The sequence below is a fragment of the Armigeres subalbatus genome, chromosome 3 (assembly GCF_024139115.2).
Source record: "Armigeres subalbatus isolate Guangzhou_Male chromosome 3, GZ_Asu_2, whole genome shotgun sequence".
NCBI lineage: Eukaryota > Metazoa > Arthropoda > Insecta > Diptera > Culicidae > Armigeres > Armigeres subalbatus.
Window position 1 is genome coordinate 160730907 of NC_085141.1, and position 19023 is coordinate 160749929.

General features: G+C 42.6%; 1 protein-coding gene and 1 long non-coding RNA gene across 2 annotated transcripts; both read left to right on the top strand.

The window, feature by feature from the left end:
• The first annotated feature begins 228 nt into the window (after positions 1–228).
• LOC134221081 (uncharacterized) lies at positions 229–1067 on the top strand. The gene is made up of 3 exons (XR_009982200.1): positions 229–546; positions 618–795; positions 867–1067. It is a non-coding gene; the product is annotated as an uncharacterized LOC134221081 (long non-coding RNA).
• A 3024-nt stretch (positions 1068–4091) lies between these two features.
• Positions 4092–11969, top strand: LOC134223886 (histone-lysine N-methyltransferase SETD1-like). Its single transcript, XM_062703112.1, has 4 exons — positions 4092–4437; positions 5869–6157; positions 6321–11547; positions 11614–11969. The coding sequence occupies exons 2-4, from the start codon at positions 5871–5873 to the stop codon at positions 11785–11787; spliced, it is 5688 nt and encodes a 1895-aa protein (XP_062559096.1). The 5' UTR covers positions 4092–4437; positions 5869–5870; the 3' UTR covers positions 11788–11969.
• The last annotated feature ends 7054 nt before the right edge of the window (positions 11970–19023 follow it).

The window sequence follows — 19023 nt, forward strand, 5'->3', positions numbered from 1 at the left end:
AGAGGTTGTAAGCTGGGTTGTAAGCACTTTGAGCGTAGCCTACAGAGTACACGTATAAATCAACTCGTACTAAATATAGCTCATTTTTAACAAATTTCAGTTTTCTGGCGTCATTTTAAGTATTTCACCCATATTATCGGTAAATCGGCCTTACCAATTTATGGGTAAATGAATTTACTCATATTTGGGTGAAAATTTTTGACTTTGTTGTTTACAGTTTTCCCCAAAGGTTGCAAATGGTTTTTTCCAAAACTTATATTATTTATTATATTCAATTAAGTAAATACCAGAAAAGAGAACATTAAAATCGTTGTCGATTTACGGTCAATTAGTGCTGGTATTGAATCAGTCGCGAAAACATGGGGGTCATTACTTCGACAGACGGATCCCATGATTATACTAAAGAAGCAGGATCATGGATCAAGTACTGCACTGGCCTGGGAGGAGTGTGATCATCAATACGGTTCATTTCCCAGCCGATTCAACGATCCGCATGATGTGTAAGCCAGCGGTACTCGGAACGGAATCAGCATCCGTTGCAATCGGGTAAGTTTCAATAAATAATGATCCTCTTCTCTAACTTTCACAGTGACGTTTCATCTTCTTCACTTTTTTAGGAGCAGCCAACACCGTGAAACGTCAACTTCATGGGTATTTGCCGGTGCAATTGCTGCTAGTACTGTCTTTGATTTACTGTTTATCAATATGGCCAGCAGATTTCCAGCTATCTATCCATTAACCAGCTGGTGCCACAAGAACCCCCCGGAATAAACACCGAAGAGGAACGGCATAACGGTAAGTGATATGGGAGCAATATTTTTAGAACTAGACATAGAACCTACTATATTCAATTTGTTCTTTTTTAGAAAACCGGTTAATGATGCGATACAAAGGCTATCTCAAGCAAGATTTTTTCGGAACACCAAAATATAGTTGCTTCCTTTAAACGTCGCCAAGTTAGGATGGCTAGTGTACTCCTCAAAGATCCCAGCAGCAGCGCAAAATCCACAGCGGACCACATCTCATCAGCCCATTAGCTCTCCCACAGCCGTTACTAAAACCGCATCACTCAGGTACGTTTAAGTTATGACCTCTATATCTGCAATAGACATGTAAAGTATTCTTCTCTATTAACAGTTGTCCGTACATGCACATGCGATTTGGACCTAGAACTTGCTTTGCTATGATAAACCTTAAGCCTGAGGCGGAGTACATCGAACACTAATCCTTTACACCAGCTGTTCTCAATCAGATGCGGCTCTTGAAGAGACGGTTCCCGGTTTGAAGATTGTAAATGCTGTCCGTCGACGACTTCAAAATCAGTCGATGACTAATCATATATTGGTCGGTCTGAATTGTACGATTAGCCATTAAGATTTTATTATTATATTCAATAAATGTTTTATTATTTGTTGATAAATTAGTGATTCATTTCATTTATAAATTACAGAAAAAACAAATTTTAAACATTACTCAAATATGGGTGAAATTTACCAATAAAGCACTCCTGTCCAAGTACCTATATATGGGTAAACTGGGCTTACTCATAAATAGGTAAAGGGCATTTCACCCATAAATAGGTATGTGCACTTTTTCGAGATTATGGGTATTGTTCACCCATATTTAGGTGAACTGAACTAAGCGTGTATACACTGCCAAAAATATCTATATAAGATATATGTGTCGCCGTTATAAATGTTTGCAATAGCTCCACCCTAATATAATCGATATAGAACCACATATAAATTAAATAATTGTTGATTCGAGACCACACATAAAGTTTATTTGGATATGTATTTTATTAGTAGTTCACGTGGAGAATGGTTATGTGTGCGCTGATATACATCATAAGTTAAATCTATGGATTTTTGCCAATAAATATGTGTGGATTTTTAGTAGTGTAGGGTATATAGGGTAAATGATGTATCTTGAACAAGCGCAAGACATTCATTAGAAAATATATCGAGATCGAATAGTATAAACCAATTGAAAACCACTAGGTTCATCCAAATACATAACCTATGATTAGTCTTCCCGGATAAAAATGTACTATTGGTTCAATTGTGTAAACAATTGAATTACCATACAATGTACGGTATACAATAGGATATATTGTTTCTTGATGGTTGCACAGATTGTATCCACACTGAGGATACAATACATCAACATATTTCACTAATGTAACAATACTTGCAATTGTTTTTTTAAACATTTTCGTACATAAGATTCATACATTGATAACTTTTGAAACGTTTCTTTACATTGCATATAAACTATATAACAATATTTGCCTCAAAGCGCCAAATATGCATTTTTCCCTTTAAATTGCATTGTTGAACAGTAAAGCTGTCACAACTGAGAAATCAAAAATCGTATTGTTTTACTATACAAGTACAATACAATCCATTGTATTTTGAACAGTTTTGTTCGGATATTTCAACAATATATTAACCATACACTCTATTGTGTGACGAAAAAAATGTTTGGAAAAATCTCAGATTTTGTATAGTTACGATACTTAACAACCCGTACATTCTATTGCGAAAACTTCATTTACATTTGAGTAAATGGTTCATAACAATGCATTCTAATGTATTTCTATGGTTTCATTTACAATACAATCTATTGCCAATTTAATGTTATTAATAGTAGTGTTACAATAAATTGTATTGTTATTCTACTGTATTTTTTATTCGGGTTCTGTCTCCATTGCCCAATTTTTGAATAAATTACGTTTACTAGGTGTAAACTGTGATATACTGTGAACTGAAATATTTTCTTTTTGGACATCAAATATATAATTTCGACATGGAAATTGCATATATTTTGGACAGAGTCATTTTCTCCTAATTTAAAAATGGCCACATACAGATCTCAATGGTATGACTTACCTACACGTATCCACATTCATTTAAATGCATTTATTTGCTTAACTGACATAGATTAAACCAGAAATTAACATTGTTTCGCAATCTTATCGATATCATTGAAAACAGCCTGAAAGTTGGCAATTAATGGTTCATCCATGTACTGTACATGGGGTGACCAATAAATGTCTGATGCATAAAACATAACATTTTGGTCACTCCTTTTTCATCCGTATCAAGTTCATGTTAAGCGATTGAAATATGTTAGTAGTATCTCAATTACAATCAAACTTTGGCCGCAGGACCTCAAGATTGCCGTTTGAACCAATTTAAACGTGTTTCAGGTGCATGTTACGAAGAGTCCTATAATGCATGTTCTCCTGCATACTGGCGTCCAGCAGGCACTTTGGTAGAAAGCTTTACATTTTAGATAATTTTAAAGATAAATAATAGTTGATTTGTGAATTCTCATCAGAAGCCGCTAGAGTTGAGGTAAAAGTATGCAATGATCATACTTTCGATAAAAAATTTCCTACACATTATCTAATATTGATCGAAGAAGCTCAGGCTTGTCCAAAATATGTACATGTCCAAAATATATCATTTACCCTAACCGTGGTACTTGTACCACCAGTGTGTCTTTAGTATACACGCTAACCTGAACCTACCCAGAATTATGTCAAAGTGACCCAGATTCAGCGAAACCGTGGTTACTCTAATTTGGGTTCGGGTACCTTAACTCAAATCTGGGTAGCAGTACAAGCGAAAAAATCTGGGTAACCGGTACCCAGCTTTTTTCGCTCTAGAAAATTATTATTGTCTAAAAAAAAGTTAAATAAAACAATTTCCCCAACGCAAAACATTTGTCGGCTGTGCCGAAAATGTTTAAGTCCTCGTTTACCCAGATTTCGGGTTCGGCTGACTCATATCCATTTTGTTGACATACCCAGATTTTGACAACTGCTCCCAGCAAGGAAGGTTACTCTAACTTGACCCTAATATGAGTGTTAGCTAACATCGAAAAAATCCGGGTACAAAAATGACCCGGCCACTGGGTTGTTTCAGATTAGCGTGTAAGTGTGCACGAAAAAGAGCATATTTTCAGTTTTCCGTGTACATCATCATTTACTTGTCACAATCGATCATCATTCTCATCATCGAAAAAGGAAAAAAAGCAAAAGTCGCGCGTTGATGACACACGATTGCACGAACACCGACGCACTGATGTTTCGATATCGGTCATAAAACTTGCGACAGGGATTTTTTCCTTCAAGTCCAGCTTGATAGTTTATTATTCGTGAAATTTTTCAGTAAAAGTGTCCCAGAATCGGACACAATCATCAAAAATCCATCGACGGATACAGTCTGCAGCAGTTGCCGTTGGAGTTTTGCGATTTCGGGCGGAATCCTTGCGGAAAAATTGAATTCTTTTTTGGGTCATTCCGTTCGAGCTGCAGAGCAATGTTTGCCGTCTGAAACGGGACCGCAGTTTTTGGGAGGAAGTTTACTGATGCTATGATGAACCGTGCTGTATATTGACAAGCAGCAAAAACTGAAGCATCATCTTGAGGTAAGTTTTCTTCTAGCAGATAAGGGAACCAAAAATGCTTGAAAAAATTGTCATGTTTTTTCGTATTTGGGCTGATTGGAAGGATTCGATAGATTGACACAAGTCTTGTCAAAATACACAATTTCAAGGTTAGGTTGCACTGCGACCAGATTAGTCAATGTTTTGTTTGGAACTTCGCACGATTGCACTTCCGTAATTAGCAAACCTTTTTCTCTACTGCTAGCCTGTTTTTTGGCGATCGGCATATATTAAAAATATATTATTCTGCATAATCATTCTTTTCTGTTCTGAATCGCACAAGTAATTTTGGAACTTTTTACCTGACTAGTTCATAAAGAGCTGGTTAGGAAACGTAAACAATGTCTTCGTCAATATTTTTTGCATGCATATTTACCGTCTTGAAATTTCGCCGTGGATAACATGATTGGTGTCGAATAGTATCTCGTGTCCTCTAAGTACAATTAGAAATTCCAACTATAGATCTCTGGGAATAATCAGGAGCATTTGTATAAATATGAAGCTAAAAAAAGAATACTAAAAACAGTACAGATATTTATTTTGTGCAACATCTAAGGGGCCCTCCTTAGCCGTGCGGTAAGACGCGCGGCTACAAAGCAAGACCATGCTTTGTGGCTGGGTGGCTGGGTTCGATTCCTTGTGCCGGTCTAGGCAATTTTCGGTTTGGAAATTGTCTCGACTTCCCTGGGCATAAAAGTATCATCGTGTTAGCCTCATGACATGATATACGAATGCAAAAATGGTAACCTGGCTTAGAAACCTCGCAGTTAATAACTGTGGAAGTGCTTAATGAACACTAAGCTGCGAGGCGGCTCTGTCCCAGTGTGGGGATGTAATGCCAATAAGAAGAAGAAGAAGCAACATCTAAATCCCCCGGTGACAGTAATAGTGTTGTTTTAATTTTTGATAATTAAAAAAAGATTATTGATTATAGTTACATACTTATATACATATTTATGGAATTAACCTGTATTCCTGCATGAAGTTGATCGGAGGACATTTTTTGATTAGTCACACAATTATTGTGGAATGTGGCTCGCTGTGTGTACTCAGATTTTTATGCAATAATCAATAACCACTTGCGCCCAGAAAGGTATGAAAATCATTATTTCGACTGGAAAGTACCCTCTTATTTTTTTCGACGATCAGCATCAGTTCAAAAATGTATAAATCTAAGTCACATCGATTTGTTGAATGTATATTTTGTTTATTTAAATCATTTTAAACAAGCACACAAGTTGTCATTCTTAGTCTTGAGCCATTCTTGTATATCCAACATAATTAATTAATGGCAGATAAATGTAACTTATGTTTGAAAGTATTCGAAATCCGAGTTCATTATTTATGTTTAACAAAGCTAATGCGATCAAACAGAACTTTTATATTTAAAAATGTCAAATGATTTATTTTCAGATATGAACGGAACATACGATGGAAAGTCAACAAGCTCATCATCATCTTCATCCTCCGGTGGGGGTGGTGGTGGAGGAACTACCAGTTCCCATAATCTGCACAAAGCGCCCAAAAATTATAAACTAATTGTGGATCCATTCATTCACAAAGGTGGCGTTCAGAAGACATACCGTTACGATGGTATTGTTCCTGGGGATCCAACGTATCCACCGGTTATTCCGAGAGATCCTCGGAATCCTTTGGCCAGGATACGGACACGCATTGAGCCTTTCGACATGATTGTCCCGAGGTAATTGCATATTTGTTAGCTCCCAAAGTTATTATTTATTTATTTTTTTCATTTTTATAAATCTAAAAATATTTATGTCCCTTAATATGCACATATGAGAGTGTTGTATGATAATTATGTCAAATTTATAACAAATGCAAAATTGTATTTTTTTTATTAACAGGTTCAAGATTGACGATCACTACATCGGAGAACCGCCGGCTATTGAAATCACAATTACCAATCTTAACGACAACATTGATAAACCCTTCCTATCGGATCTATTGGCCAAATGCGGAACATACACTGAGCTCTATATCTACTACCATCCTGTAACTAACAAACATCTCGGTATTGCTCGAATCGTGTTTGAAAACGTCCGTTCAGCACGTATCTGTGTGGAGCGCTTAAACGGGACCTCGGTGATGGGCAAAGTGTTGAACGTTTTCAAGGATCCCTTCGGAGATGAATGCAAACGCGCGATAGAAGAAAGAACATCCGAGAAGAAAAAACCCGCTCCTCCTCCGCCACTTCCGCCTGCACCCGTACATAAAGCAGTCCCTCCGGTTTTGGTAAAGCCGGTAAAACCCCCAGCACCGTTACCACCAGCCGCATCATCTTCTGCATCCCATTATGGTAGTCGCAACAGTTCTGGCACAGAGATGTTAAATGATGACGACAATTGGGATTGTGATAGTTCTGCGCCAGTAGTTCCAACTAAGAAAGCGCCAAAAGTTGCGCCACCTCCACCTCTTCCACCGCCTCCTTCTTCCAAGCCTTCAAATGCATTAGCAACCGAAGAAGATATGTGGGATGTTGACGAATATTCCGGAAGCGCTGGCAATAGTGCAGACTCGTTCTCCTATAGCAAAGACAAATATTCTTCAACTAGTAAAGCTGGATCTCAATACGAAAGCGCTCGAGAAGACGATAGTAAAAGTTGGGATAAGTCCCGCGACAAGTACTACGATCGTAAGGACAGAGATAAGAAGTATTTTAAGGATGACAGGCGAGATAGGGATCGCGATCGCGAACGTGACTATGAACGCGGGCGAGATAGGGATCGCGAAAGAGAAAGAGAGCGTGATCGGGATCGAGATCGTGACCGAGACCGAGAACGTGAGTGGGACAGAGAAAGGCCTCGTGACAGGGATCGTGATTGGGACAGCAGAGATCGCGATCGTTACGGCAGGGATCGAGATAGACAGCGAAGTAAAAGTGGAGGCTACTGGTATGGCAAGTCAGGAAACTACACGAGTGAAATGGGCGGCTATGGTAGTAATCGTTATCCACAGTACGAATATTCATATGGTTATGGAGCTTCTGACTATGGAACATATGGATACCCTCCTCCTCCTCCTCCTTCATCAGCAACAACTGTCACAAGCAGCTATGTGGCAACTCCAAGCTCGTGGGTACCTCCACCGCCACCTGATGAAAAGCCCAAGGCTCCTCCCCCTCCACCTTCGAGTAAATCAAATGTAGGGGGAGAAACCGTGTTGGACGACTCTGACATGTGGGATCTTGAGGAAACGACGGATCCCGCCCCCAAACCACCGGCAACCCCTCCAGGTCCTCCTGAACCAAAAAACGAACCAGCCGTAGATGACGATAATAGTGGATCTGCACTAGATTTGGACACGAGGATCGCTATGATGTTCAAAGATAAAACCTTTGGAGGTGCCCCGTTTCTTCAACTTAGTGATGCCGAAGAGGAAGATAAAAAAGAAGAAGGCGAAACGGGTGACGATAGTCAGGACACTTTGATCAAGCAGGAAGTCAAAGAAGAAAAGCCTCCCAGTCCAGTCGAGGAGGTTCAAATAAAGAAAGAAAAGTTGGAACCACCGAAAGAGGAAGGAGCAAGTGATATCTCATCCAGCGAAGATGACATTCTTGCTAAGGAAAGCACTCCACCTCTACCGACCAAACCGTACATGGAAGACATTATCAAACGTGATAACGATCAGATGTCGCTTTCTAGTCTATCATCGACTGACGGTAAAAACGATGATTCTACAGCACCACCACTCCCAACTGATCCGGCACCAAATGCACCCCCTCCCCCAGAACCAACTCAATCATTCACTTACGTCTATCCACCCGGCATTGGACCTGGAATGGGATATCCCCCTGCTCCACCTGGTACCGATCCATCCTATTACTATTCTCAAACGTACTCACAAAGCTCTTATCAGCAATACCAATCAGGCTACTACCAAAACAGTTACATGCATCCCTACATGGCGGGCTTCACAGGTGGAGCCTATCCTTATCAAGTACCGTCATCCCAATCTTACGGCTTTTCTACAAACAAAAAGGACGCTTACAACGACGATCGTTATCGATTATCGTATTCCAGTTCGAACAGAGAACGGGAACGAGAACGAAAGAAACGGGATCGCTATGAAGACGCGATCGCTGCTGTAATCGAACGTGTCACCGCTGAGCTAAAGCAAATTCTGAAGAAAGATTTCAACAAGAAAATGATTGAAAACACCGCGTACAAAAAGTACGAAGCGTGGTGGGATGAGGAGGAACTTAAGAGCAAAGGAAAACATAAGGATGTAATGAACGATATAACTCCGCTGACCGTAGCAAAGGTAGATAAAGCTCCTGACATCAACCAATTGCTGAATCAAAATTACGATAACCTGGACAGCAATAGCAGCTATATAGGGCTGGGGTTAAGAGCCACTATCCCAAAAATGCCCAGTTTCAGGAGAATACGAAAGCAACCGAGTCCGATTCCACAGGACGACGAAGATTCACGGCGCAGTGATCAAGAGGATATGGTGCATGGTTCTGATTCCGAAAAAGAAACTGATTTTCAACCGAGTGGATCACAATCGAGAGCTAAAACTCCTCCTCCGTCAGGAGCATCCACAGCTCCTGTTGCCGTGTCCAGGACGTCTTCCACATCTGCAGTGTCTCGTACGGAAAAACGAAAGCCCAGTGTATCATCATTCTTCACCTCATCAAGTGAGGAAGAAAGCAGTGCTAGTGAATCGGAGGAAAGTAGTGATTCAGCGTCGCTCACCGACGTGGATATGCCCTACAAAAAACATCAATCGTCAGTACCTCGTGATAAACAAGAAAAACGAATATACTCGGATTCCGATAGCGACGACGATCTGGAACATCCGAGCAGCAAATTCTCACTTCCATCCAGCAGCGCCGGATCACGCAACAAAGCTAAAATATACTCGGATTCTGATTCTGACGAATCGAATAAACCGCCCCGCAGAGAAGTTCTTCCACCCGTATCTACCGAAAAAGCGCGAAGCAGAAGTCCAGAGGGTTCTGTTTCTATCAGGCCACAGGATCGGGGAACAACACCCACCCCATCTACTTCACTGAAACCCACAGTACCGATGCTGCCACTCGACCAATTACACGAAGATCTATCGCCAGATGTGGACGGTAGTCCCCCTCCGCAGCAACCACCACGGACGCCGGGTCGCGAATCTCCCAAAAAGTCTCTCTATGAATTGGATCGAATCTACAGTGATTCTGAAGAAGAACGTGAATATCAAGAAAAGCAAAGACGAAAAGCAGAATATCTGGAACAGATTGAGCGCGAGTTCCAGGAAGAACAGGCGCGTTTGGCGTTGGAAGCGGAGGAAGCAGCCAAAGCAGCAGCAAATGCGCCTCCAGCACCTGCCATCACAAAATCTCCTGCCAAGGGGTCCCGCACGAATAAGAAAAATACTTCCATTCCAATGTTGGAAAAAGCTCCAAGTCTTGATGATCCAAGTACACCACTCACAACGCATCCGCCGCCGACGCCTGGTGCCGGTATACTGGACATGGTCAAAGATCCGCTCAGTTCAGTTCTACCCAGCGTGTCTATAGTCCCAGCCCCAACGGCGACTGGTAAAAAAGCACCTAAAAAGCCAGCCAAATCGAGAGCCAAGGGCGGCAAGAAAACGAAAGATACGAACGGAGTACCACCCAATGTTGTTCCCGCACCAGAAATTCCTCCAACTCCGGTGGAATTACCGCCAATTCTACCTCCTCTCATTGCTCCTACTACTATGGTTATGCCGCCTCGTGTAGTTGCTCTTGGTGGCACAGCTCCGCTAAGCTCTTCGGAAGACTTCTTCTCGGCTGACGAAGAAGCTGCACGCCGCGCAGCGAAAGCATCGCCTGCATCGTCTGATGGTGGATCCAGTCAAGCTAGTCAAGTGGCTCTCGATCACTGTTATTCTCTTCCCCCATCAGCGTCCCCATCGTCTTCTTCACCTCATCCACAGTCAGATTCATACGCGCCGGTCGCAAAATCTGTCAACAAATACGCCCCATCATCCGACGATGTTTTAGCGCACGACCATGGGTACACGAATAACGATGACGTAATAAACAGTGCAATTCCCGGAACACCAGGTGGATCGATTCCTACGCATGAACAAGATGTACTTTCATCCGTTCCATTGGTACCTAACACTACTGTTGCAGCCTCTATTCCTGCTCCTTCACCATCGGCAACGCGACCAGTAGGTCGACCCAAAAAAGATCCCAGCACCCCAAAAGCCAAACACAAGAAGCGGTCCGAAAAGCAGGACAAAGCAGCAATTACTCCATCGGTTACTGGAGCATCCACTGCTACTGATGCTTCCAAAATGTTGGTCCCCTTGGGTCAACCGCAATCATTTGTGCCGGTGGCAAAGTATTACGAACGTGATATTCGGTCCGGAATGGCCATATTCTATGATTTCCTAACGCGGGGGATCGACGCTGAGGATATTCAGTATATAAAGCAAAGTTACGAACTGTTGCTCAGTGACGACACCAACAGTTATTGGCTGAACGCAACACATTGGGTGGATCATTGTACGACGGAACGAAGTTTTCTGCCTCCACCGGCTAAAAAGCGGAAAAAGGATAAAGAATATGTGTCGGACATCAAACAGCACTCGACTGGATCGGCACGAACCCAAGGCTTTTATAAAATTGACCCACGGGAAAAGGCGAAATACAAATACCATCATCTGAAAGGAACTGCTGCTGCCAACCACTTGAACAACATTGAAACGGCCAAAGCGGTCACCAAAATGCAAGGTCTTTCCCGAGAAGCTCGCTCAAACCAGCGCCGGTTATTGACCGCTTTTGGTGCCAGTACCGAGTCTGAGCTGCTAAAATTCAACCAGCTAAAATTCCGAAAGAAGCAACTCAAATTTGCCAAGTCTGCCATCCACGATTGGGGTCTATTCGCTATGGAACCGATAGCGGCCGACGAAATGGTGATCGAGTACGTCGGGCAGATGGTTAGGCCTTCGGTGGCGGATCTTCGGGAGACCAAATACGAAGCTATCGGTATTGGTAGCTCGTATCTGTTCCGTATCGATATGGAGACCATTATCGATGCGACCAAGTGCGGAAACCTGGCGCGCTTCATCAATCACAGCTGCAATGTAAGTAACGCATTTAAATGTATGAATAAATTCAGACTAATAATGGTTATTGTTATCTACTTTTAGCCCAACTGCTACGCAAAAGTTATCACGATCGAGTCCGAGAAAAAGATCGTCATCTACTCGAAGCAGGCGATCGGGGTGAATGAGGAAATCACCTACGACTACAAATTCCCCCTGGAGGATGAGAAGATCCCTTGTCTTTGCGGTGCTCAAGGCTGCCGGGGAACTCTCAACTAAGGAAAGTTCGGAGAAAGACGGGGACATCGCAGTATGTATTATATTTCTTCGTAGAACGAGAATGCTCATTAAAGAAATTTGATGTTGATCGAGCGGGAGGTTGGTGAACACAGTATAGCATAGTTAGATTAAGAACCTGTGAAACAGAATTTAGGAACAATTTATGCTTAGTTAAACCAACAGTTTATGTAGTTTTCAACTGTGGAGTTCTTCGAATGCCTTCGTGGGTTAGTGACAAGCAACTGAAGGAAACGTGGAACAATATTGAGAGCTTACAAACATTTTATATGAAAAAAATATCTACTAGCTAAAATTGAGAGTAATCAAATACAAATAGAGAAAAGTGTTTGCCACAAATTCTTTTCAGTTGATACCGGCTGTCATTGCACTATGTTGCAAAAAGGCCGACGGAGGTCCTTCGTATCTTAGTTGGTTAAAGCACCAGTCTAGCGTACTGATAATCGTGGGTTCAAGTCCCATTGAAGGGAAAGTGGTTACCTCCAAAACATTTTTCAAATCAAAATCTTCCACATAATGTACATATTCACATCTGAGTTTTCAGAACATTGCAAATTAATTTCCAAGTCGGGTGGTTTAATACATAACCAATTAACTTTGATTGAACTGATATTCCTTATTCCTGATTTCAAGTGTTCAAGTGTATTATTGAAGCCGAATTGATATGTGTGCCTATTGTGGTAAACCTAAATTGATGCACGGCTCATTTTCAAACTGACATGATATGCGCTAATAGTTAATCGTATGAATGCGTTTGCTGCTGTCAATTGAATAGATCGGGCTACTCCACGGTATACAGAATCAAGGTAGGCTCGTAAAGAAAATGACAGTTAAAAAGTGACGTGATTGGTATCGCAGTATGAACGAGTGCAAAAGAAGGCCAAACTCAATCGTAGAGCGTTGGCTTGCTTCGTCATTAACAGCGATAGCAGTGACGTCAATTGTTTACAGTGACAATTGATGTTTACGTACGTGTCGATAGTGCCTTGTTTTTGTATGCCAGTGGGGCTACTCAATTCTCAATTGACATCCCTGTTATTCAATTGAGATCTACGTAGGCTAAGTTCACATTTGGTTCAAAAAGTACAATTGACATTGAGATTTCACGGCACTGACGCGTATTTCTTGAAACGAGCTTTGGAAATAATTTTGTGTTAAACATTTCCTGATCCTTTCATCATTTCACCCCCAAAATCGAACTTTTTATAGAAGTCTCGGAGACCACATCATGGGTCTATATACCAATCGACTCAGCTCGTCGAGCTGAACAAATGTCTGTCTGTCCGTGTGTATGTGTGCAATGGAGGGGGAATCTGCTCAACACACATCCTGGGTTGTCCAGGAAGTGCGGGGTTAGGGACCACCTCCAACAGCAAACGAGGGAGGTAGGACTACATCCCCGACCCGCTAAACCGTTTCCATTGCCGCCAAGCCTATCGTCCCTTCGGTACAACCAGAAAGTAATGCTTCAAAGGGGGGCCAGTGCACAACGCACCCTCGAGGTTAGCTGCGTGTCCTTGCAGCATCGAACATCGTGACTCGATTTTTTAGAAGAACACCATGGTATCGTGCCAGCGCATTGCCGGCTTTCCAGGTGGCCTTACCACGCCCTATGTCCTCGGAAGGTGGGAAGGGTCGACTTCACGCCTGCTTCCCTCTGCACGACTGGTATCAAGAATGATGATGCCGCGTGCACCCCAAATTGACCTCTATGCGATAGGGCCTATTCGCCAATACACAGAGGGACTTGCCGACGTGGTACCTACGCCTGCCCCAGCCTTGACGAGGACCCCTTTCCGTCCTCGGGCTCGGAACCCGCCCGGTTGACTGACGCCGCGAAAGCGACGATACCATGTTGTTCTTCACGCGGCCACTTGTTCGATAAAAGGATCGAGTTCGACCACAGGGCACCGGTATGACCCATGAAGCCGACTCCGAACCCTTGGACCACCTCTTATTTGCGCCTGAACTAGTCATTCCTCGAGTCCACGCGCCACCTTCTGTTTAGCTCCGAGACGATTTGGACGATAGCCGATAAAACGGCGTTCCAGCCAACTTCATCTTTACACATCCTCCGAACTAGGTTGTCCGGGGTAGTGTCCAGACCACATGTGGGAAGCATGTGTTCACGCATTGTGCGAAAACGTGGGCACACGAACATCACGTGTTCCGCCGTTTCCTCTAAACCTGCGCACACTGGTGTAGATACTGTATGAAGCAACCATGGCCTGTGAGGACCTGGGTCAGATGGAAAGTGATTTCCCCATGGTACCTCTTGACCCACGTACCTATCTCCGGTATCAACCTATGGGTCCATGTACCCTTAGGGAGCATCCACAAATTACGTAACGCTCAGAGGGGGAGGGGGGGTTGAGCAAAGTGTGACAATCCATACAAAAATTTTCAATGATTCATACAAAAAGTGTGACATAGGGGGGAGGGGGGGTTGAAAATGGTCAATTTTTGCGTTACGTAATTAATGGATCTTCCCTTAGTGGAACTGTCCCACGCACGCTGCCATTTGACCATTGAGGCCAACCTGACAGTCCTACGGATGCCTCTCGTGCCGCGCATTTCGGAGCACTCTATGTCTTCACCGATAACGATGTCAATAGATATCATACCGGTGATGCCGCAAAGTGCATCGTGGTACGCGCTCGCAACGCTTAGGCACATGAGCCTATACGTACTTTCTGATTGTATGTCATACCCCAGAAACCCGTTGCCCAGAAAGTGATTCCCCAGAAATTAATTCCCCTGAATGCACTACTCCCCAGAAAACCATTCCCCAGAATACCACAATCCCCAGAAAGGCATTCCCCAGAATGCCCCTATCCCCCGAAAGACATTTCCCAGAATGCCTCCATCCCCCGAAATACATTCCCCAGAATGTCCTAATCCTCCCAATCCCCATTGCATTTCATACTATTTTCAACGATTATGTCAAATGGTCATTATGCCAAACGGCTTTATGCCAAATGGTATTATGCCATATGGGCTTCCCCCAATATGAACAACGAGTATAATGGATTATACGCTCCTTCGTATTATATGTGAGCCCTAACAAACATATCAAAAGGGCTCCATTCCGGTCAAATGCGTGCTCTAAAATAAGGCAGCATATGTCGTTTTGCCTTATTCCGGTCAAATGCGTACTTCAATATAAGTATTTTTGCATATAAATATAGTATCTAGTATTTTTAGTTTTTTAGTATCTAGTAACATAGTTTCTTAGACTGATGCCTTTTTCTGGGGAACGGGTCATTCTGGGTTTTTGGTTTCTGGGGAATGGGTCATTCGGGTTTTTTTCTGGGGATTTCTTTTCGGGGAAATGGTGCATTCTGGGGAATATCATTCTGAAGAATTGGTCGTTCTGGGAAATGGAATTCTGGGAAATACCATTCTGGGGAACTGATTCTGGGGATTGGTATTCTGGGCATTGACATACAACCGTACTTTCTAACTTCGTTCTGTAGCAATTAATACGCAGGACCGTGCCCCTAGCTGCCCCCCCCCCATACCTCAGTATGGACAGAGCGACACTAGCCAGAAGCTTGCGCTTGCTGGCACAAACCGCAGAGCTATTGGACATCATCCGGGACAATGACACTATAGCTGTGGAGGCACGCTTGCAGGCCTAATTGACGTGGCTATCAAAGGTGAGCTTATCGTCGATCATTATCCCCAAGAGTTTGATGGAGCGTTCAGAGGTGACCGCGCAGTAGCCTGCCCTTATCACCGCTTGTTGATCAGACTTTCGGTTGTTATCAACAACCACCTCAGTCTTGTGGTGAGCCTGTTCTAACTTCCTGGAACTCATCCACTCCTCCACAGTTGCGGCCGAGTGGGCTGCAGTCAACTCCACCTCTTCGATCGATTCGCCTTAGACCTCCAGCGTAATATCGTCAGCGAAGCCGACGATTACCACGCCCTCCGGGAACTTCAACCTCACGACACCGTCGTATACGACGTTCCATAACAGCGGACCCAATATGGAACCTTGCAGAACCCCTGAGGTTATGTCAACGCACTTCCGTCCCGCCTCCGTGTCGTATACCAGTACTCGATTCTGGAAGTAGCTTCCTAGAATCTTGTACAGGTACTGTGGAATTCCAAGACGCAGGAGCGCATCTGCAATAACTGCCCAACTGGCACTATTGAATGCATTCCTCACGTCGAGAGTCACTACTGCACAATAGCGATCTCCACTCCTCTTACGCTGGATAGCTATCTCCGCGGATTTGGTAACCGACAAGATAGCGTCTACGGTCGACTTACCCTTTCGGAAGCCAAACTGGTTACTCGATAGACCATCCGCACCCTCCGTGCGTATCAACAACCTGTTGAGGATGATCTTCTCGAGCACCTTCCCCGCCGTATCAAGCAGGCATATTGGTCTATATTCGGTCCGGGTGGTTTTCCCCCGCCTTTGGCAATAGCACCAAGCTCTGCCTTTTCCATGCTTCAGGGAAGACTCCCTCGTCCAGGCATCTCTGCATGACAGATTTGATCATCTCTGGAGCCTCAACAATGGCCGCTTTGATGGCCAGGTTCGGAATACCATCCGGTCATGGCGCCTTACCTACACTAAGGGACTGTGCAATCCCCGCAAGTTCCGCCACAGTTATTTTTCCCACGTTGGCCACCCTGGCCCCTGGCAGCTTCACAAAGTTTGTAACTCTTTGACCCACATGACGTGGGAAGAGCCCCGCGATGGTCCTCTCCAGCATATCTGGATACTGCTCTGTAGGGGCCATCGCCCCACGTGTCATGACCATTACGACCCTATAGGCTTCATCCCATGGATTCGCGTTGACATTTTGACACAGGCCCTCGAAGCAGGTTTTTTGCTTGATCTAATCTCAGTCTTCAGAGCGGCTCTAGCAGCCACGAATGCCACCCGTCGTTCAACACGCTCCTATTCCCAGGTAACCAATAAGCATAAAAGTAAGCACTACAGTAGCATTATACTGGCATTGAATATGCTCCATGCTGTAAATAAGCATTTCGAAAACCTGGCTGTTCTAAATGAGCATTTTCAAAGCAATCATGAGAGCCATAGTCTTACAATAGCATTTTGAATGCACAATGTTGTTTTTCGTTAAGTGCAATGGAACAGCTACATTAGTGCCACTTTAAGGCCTGTAGTGTTCATACGTCAAACGTTTTCCAATATGGAACCATGTAGCGGGGACGATTCTATAACATTCCCCAGAAAACCATACCCCAGAAAACTATTCCCCAGAAAACCACTCCCCAGAATGTACCATTCCCCAGAAAACTATTTCCCAGAATGAAACATTCCCCCGAATGCACCATATCCCAGAATTTTTTTTCATAATTTAAAAAGATTCTTGCAATGAAGAAAAAAAAAATTGGGAACTAAAAAAAAAACTGGAATGAAAAGAATGGCTCGGGAAAAAAACTAAAAAGAAGTACAGTTCAATCCGAGGTTCAATCTGATATAATACACTTTTCCCATGATCTTGGTTCGCTTGATAACATGTACAATACGCGCCGCAATACTTTCTGTTTCGACGGCATGTTAAGCAATGCTGGAGTAAAAGTGTGTGTCATATTTCTGTGAAAGCATCATTATTCTGATAGAAAAAAAAACACTTTAATAAAGAAAAAAAATGATAGAAAAGTAGGGGTAGCGGGGGTAAAGTGAACAGGCGGGGTAAAGTGGGTAACGGCTTGTTTATCCCCTGTTTATGGATTTCTCATATTATTTCCATACTACACCATAAATCAAGCATTTCATGCTCTCCGAACTATTTCAAACCATGAATTATCTATTTAACAGCTAGATTTTAGCAAAATGTTGCGCCCTTTCGCAAAATGCTAGTTTGATGTAATTTCGGCACTGTTGAATTTAAGCCATGAAAACTTTGAGTTAGTAGTTCTAAACCAAAATATCGTTCACATCGTTCATTTTGCTTGTTATGAAGCGGAACTGGTTGATGGAGATCGTTTTTTAATTTTTTTCTCAGTTCAGGCGTTATGTGAAAAAACATTTAGCTATGGGGGTAAATTGGACATGTCGCCTGTGGGCAATGTTCTGTCAGAGAAATAGAGACAAACTAGCTCAAATTTCAACCTTAATCGGTTCGGCTGACAGTACAATCATCAATCAGGGGTGAAGAAATGGGGAATCTGGTCATTTACGCTCCACACACACATTTTCGTACAATTTCTACATTCCTGAGCGAATATTTCCTTACAACGCACCTCGTTAATAGAAACATCCATATCTCAGATGTTTGTCATCCAATCTGTGATATCCATATATCATTAAACTCAATAAAAGCTCTAGTTTATGTAAAAGAGTATAACAAGGGTCAACATTTCATCCTTTTTAATAATATAAGCGCACAAATCTAGTATTTTTGACATGCCCTCAAAAAATCAGGAATTTCTCCTGAGGCCAGAGCATGATTTTTAACCCGTTTTTCAAAACTAGATGAATTTCCTGCCGAACCATGCCAAAACCAAGGGAACCCGGTAATATTTTACTGAGCAATAGTCAATTGAATATTGAAAAAAAAATCCCACCCCATCATTTTGACCAAGCCCGGTACGTCTGCTTGTCTGTGATAAAACGAAGGGTTTATACATGTCAGGTAACATTTTGAATATTATTAAGAATATGTATTTGGTTTAAAATATTTTGATCGACTTATTTGCTTTATTTACAATATTGTTCACTTTACCCCACCGCCTGACCATTTTACCCCACCCAAAACAAAATTGAACTTTTTTGGACTAATTTTAAATGATCAAAATTACATATTTAAATATTTTTTCAAATTTTTTCCACAACAGGCTTTCTTAACCAATAAGATAAGCTTCGACACACCTGCATTGAAAAATGAAATTTCTTGATAGGCACTTGATAAACAGCAGCAGTTCTTAGGGTGTTCAATTTACCCCCACCACCCCTATTGAAGTCATTCCATTTTTTTGGGTTGCCACCCGTTATAAGCCTAAACCAATGGACCTTATTATTCATGCCAATTTTCGAATTACATGAATGGTCACTCTTAATTGGTATAGGCGAACTTTGCAAGAACAAATGTAGAATCTGCAATGATATAGGGGGAATGACGGCTTTGGCAGGTTTTGTTCTATTATTGTCAGGGGGGTTTTTCATGACTGATTATGCTAAAATTTGGCCTAAACATTCTTCGCATATCAAAGAATATTGTGGCCAAATTT

Excerpts from the sequence above, each read along its gene's own strand:
- LOC134223886 (XM_062703112.1), top strand. The coding sequence starts at position 5,871 with ATGAACGGAACATACGATGGAAAGTCAACAAGCTCATCATCATCTTCA. Across the intron at positions 6,158-6,320 it reads TTCGACATGATTGTCCCGAG|GTTCAAGATTGACGATCACT; the intron begins GTAATTGCATAT and ends TTTTATTAACAG. Across the intron at positions 11,548-11,613 it reads TCATCAATCACAGCTGCAAT|CCCAACTGCTACGCAAAAGT; the intron begins GTAAGTAACGCA and ends ATCTACTTTTAG.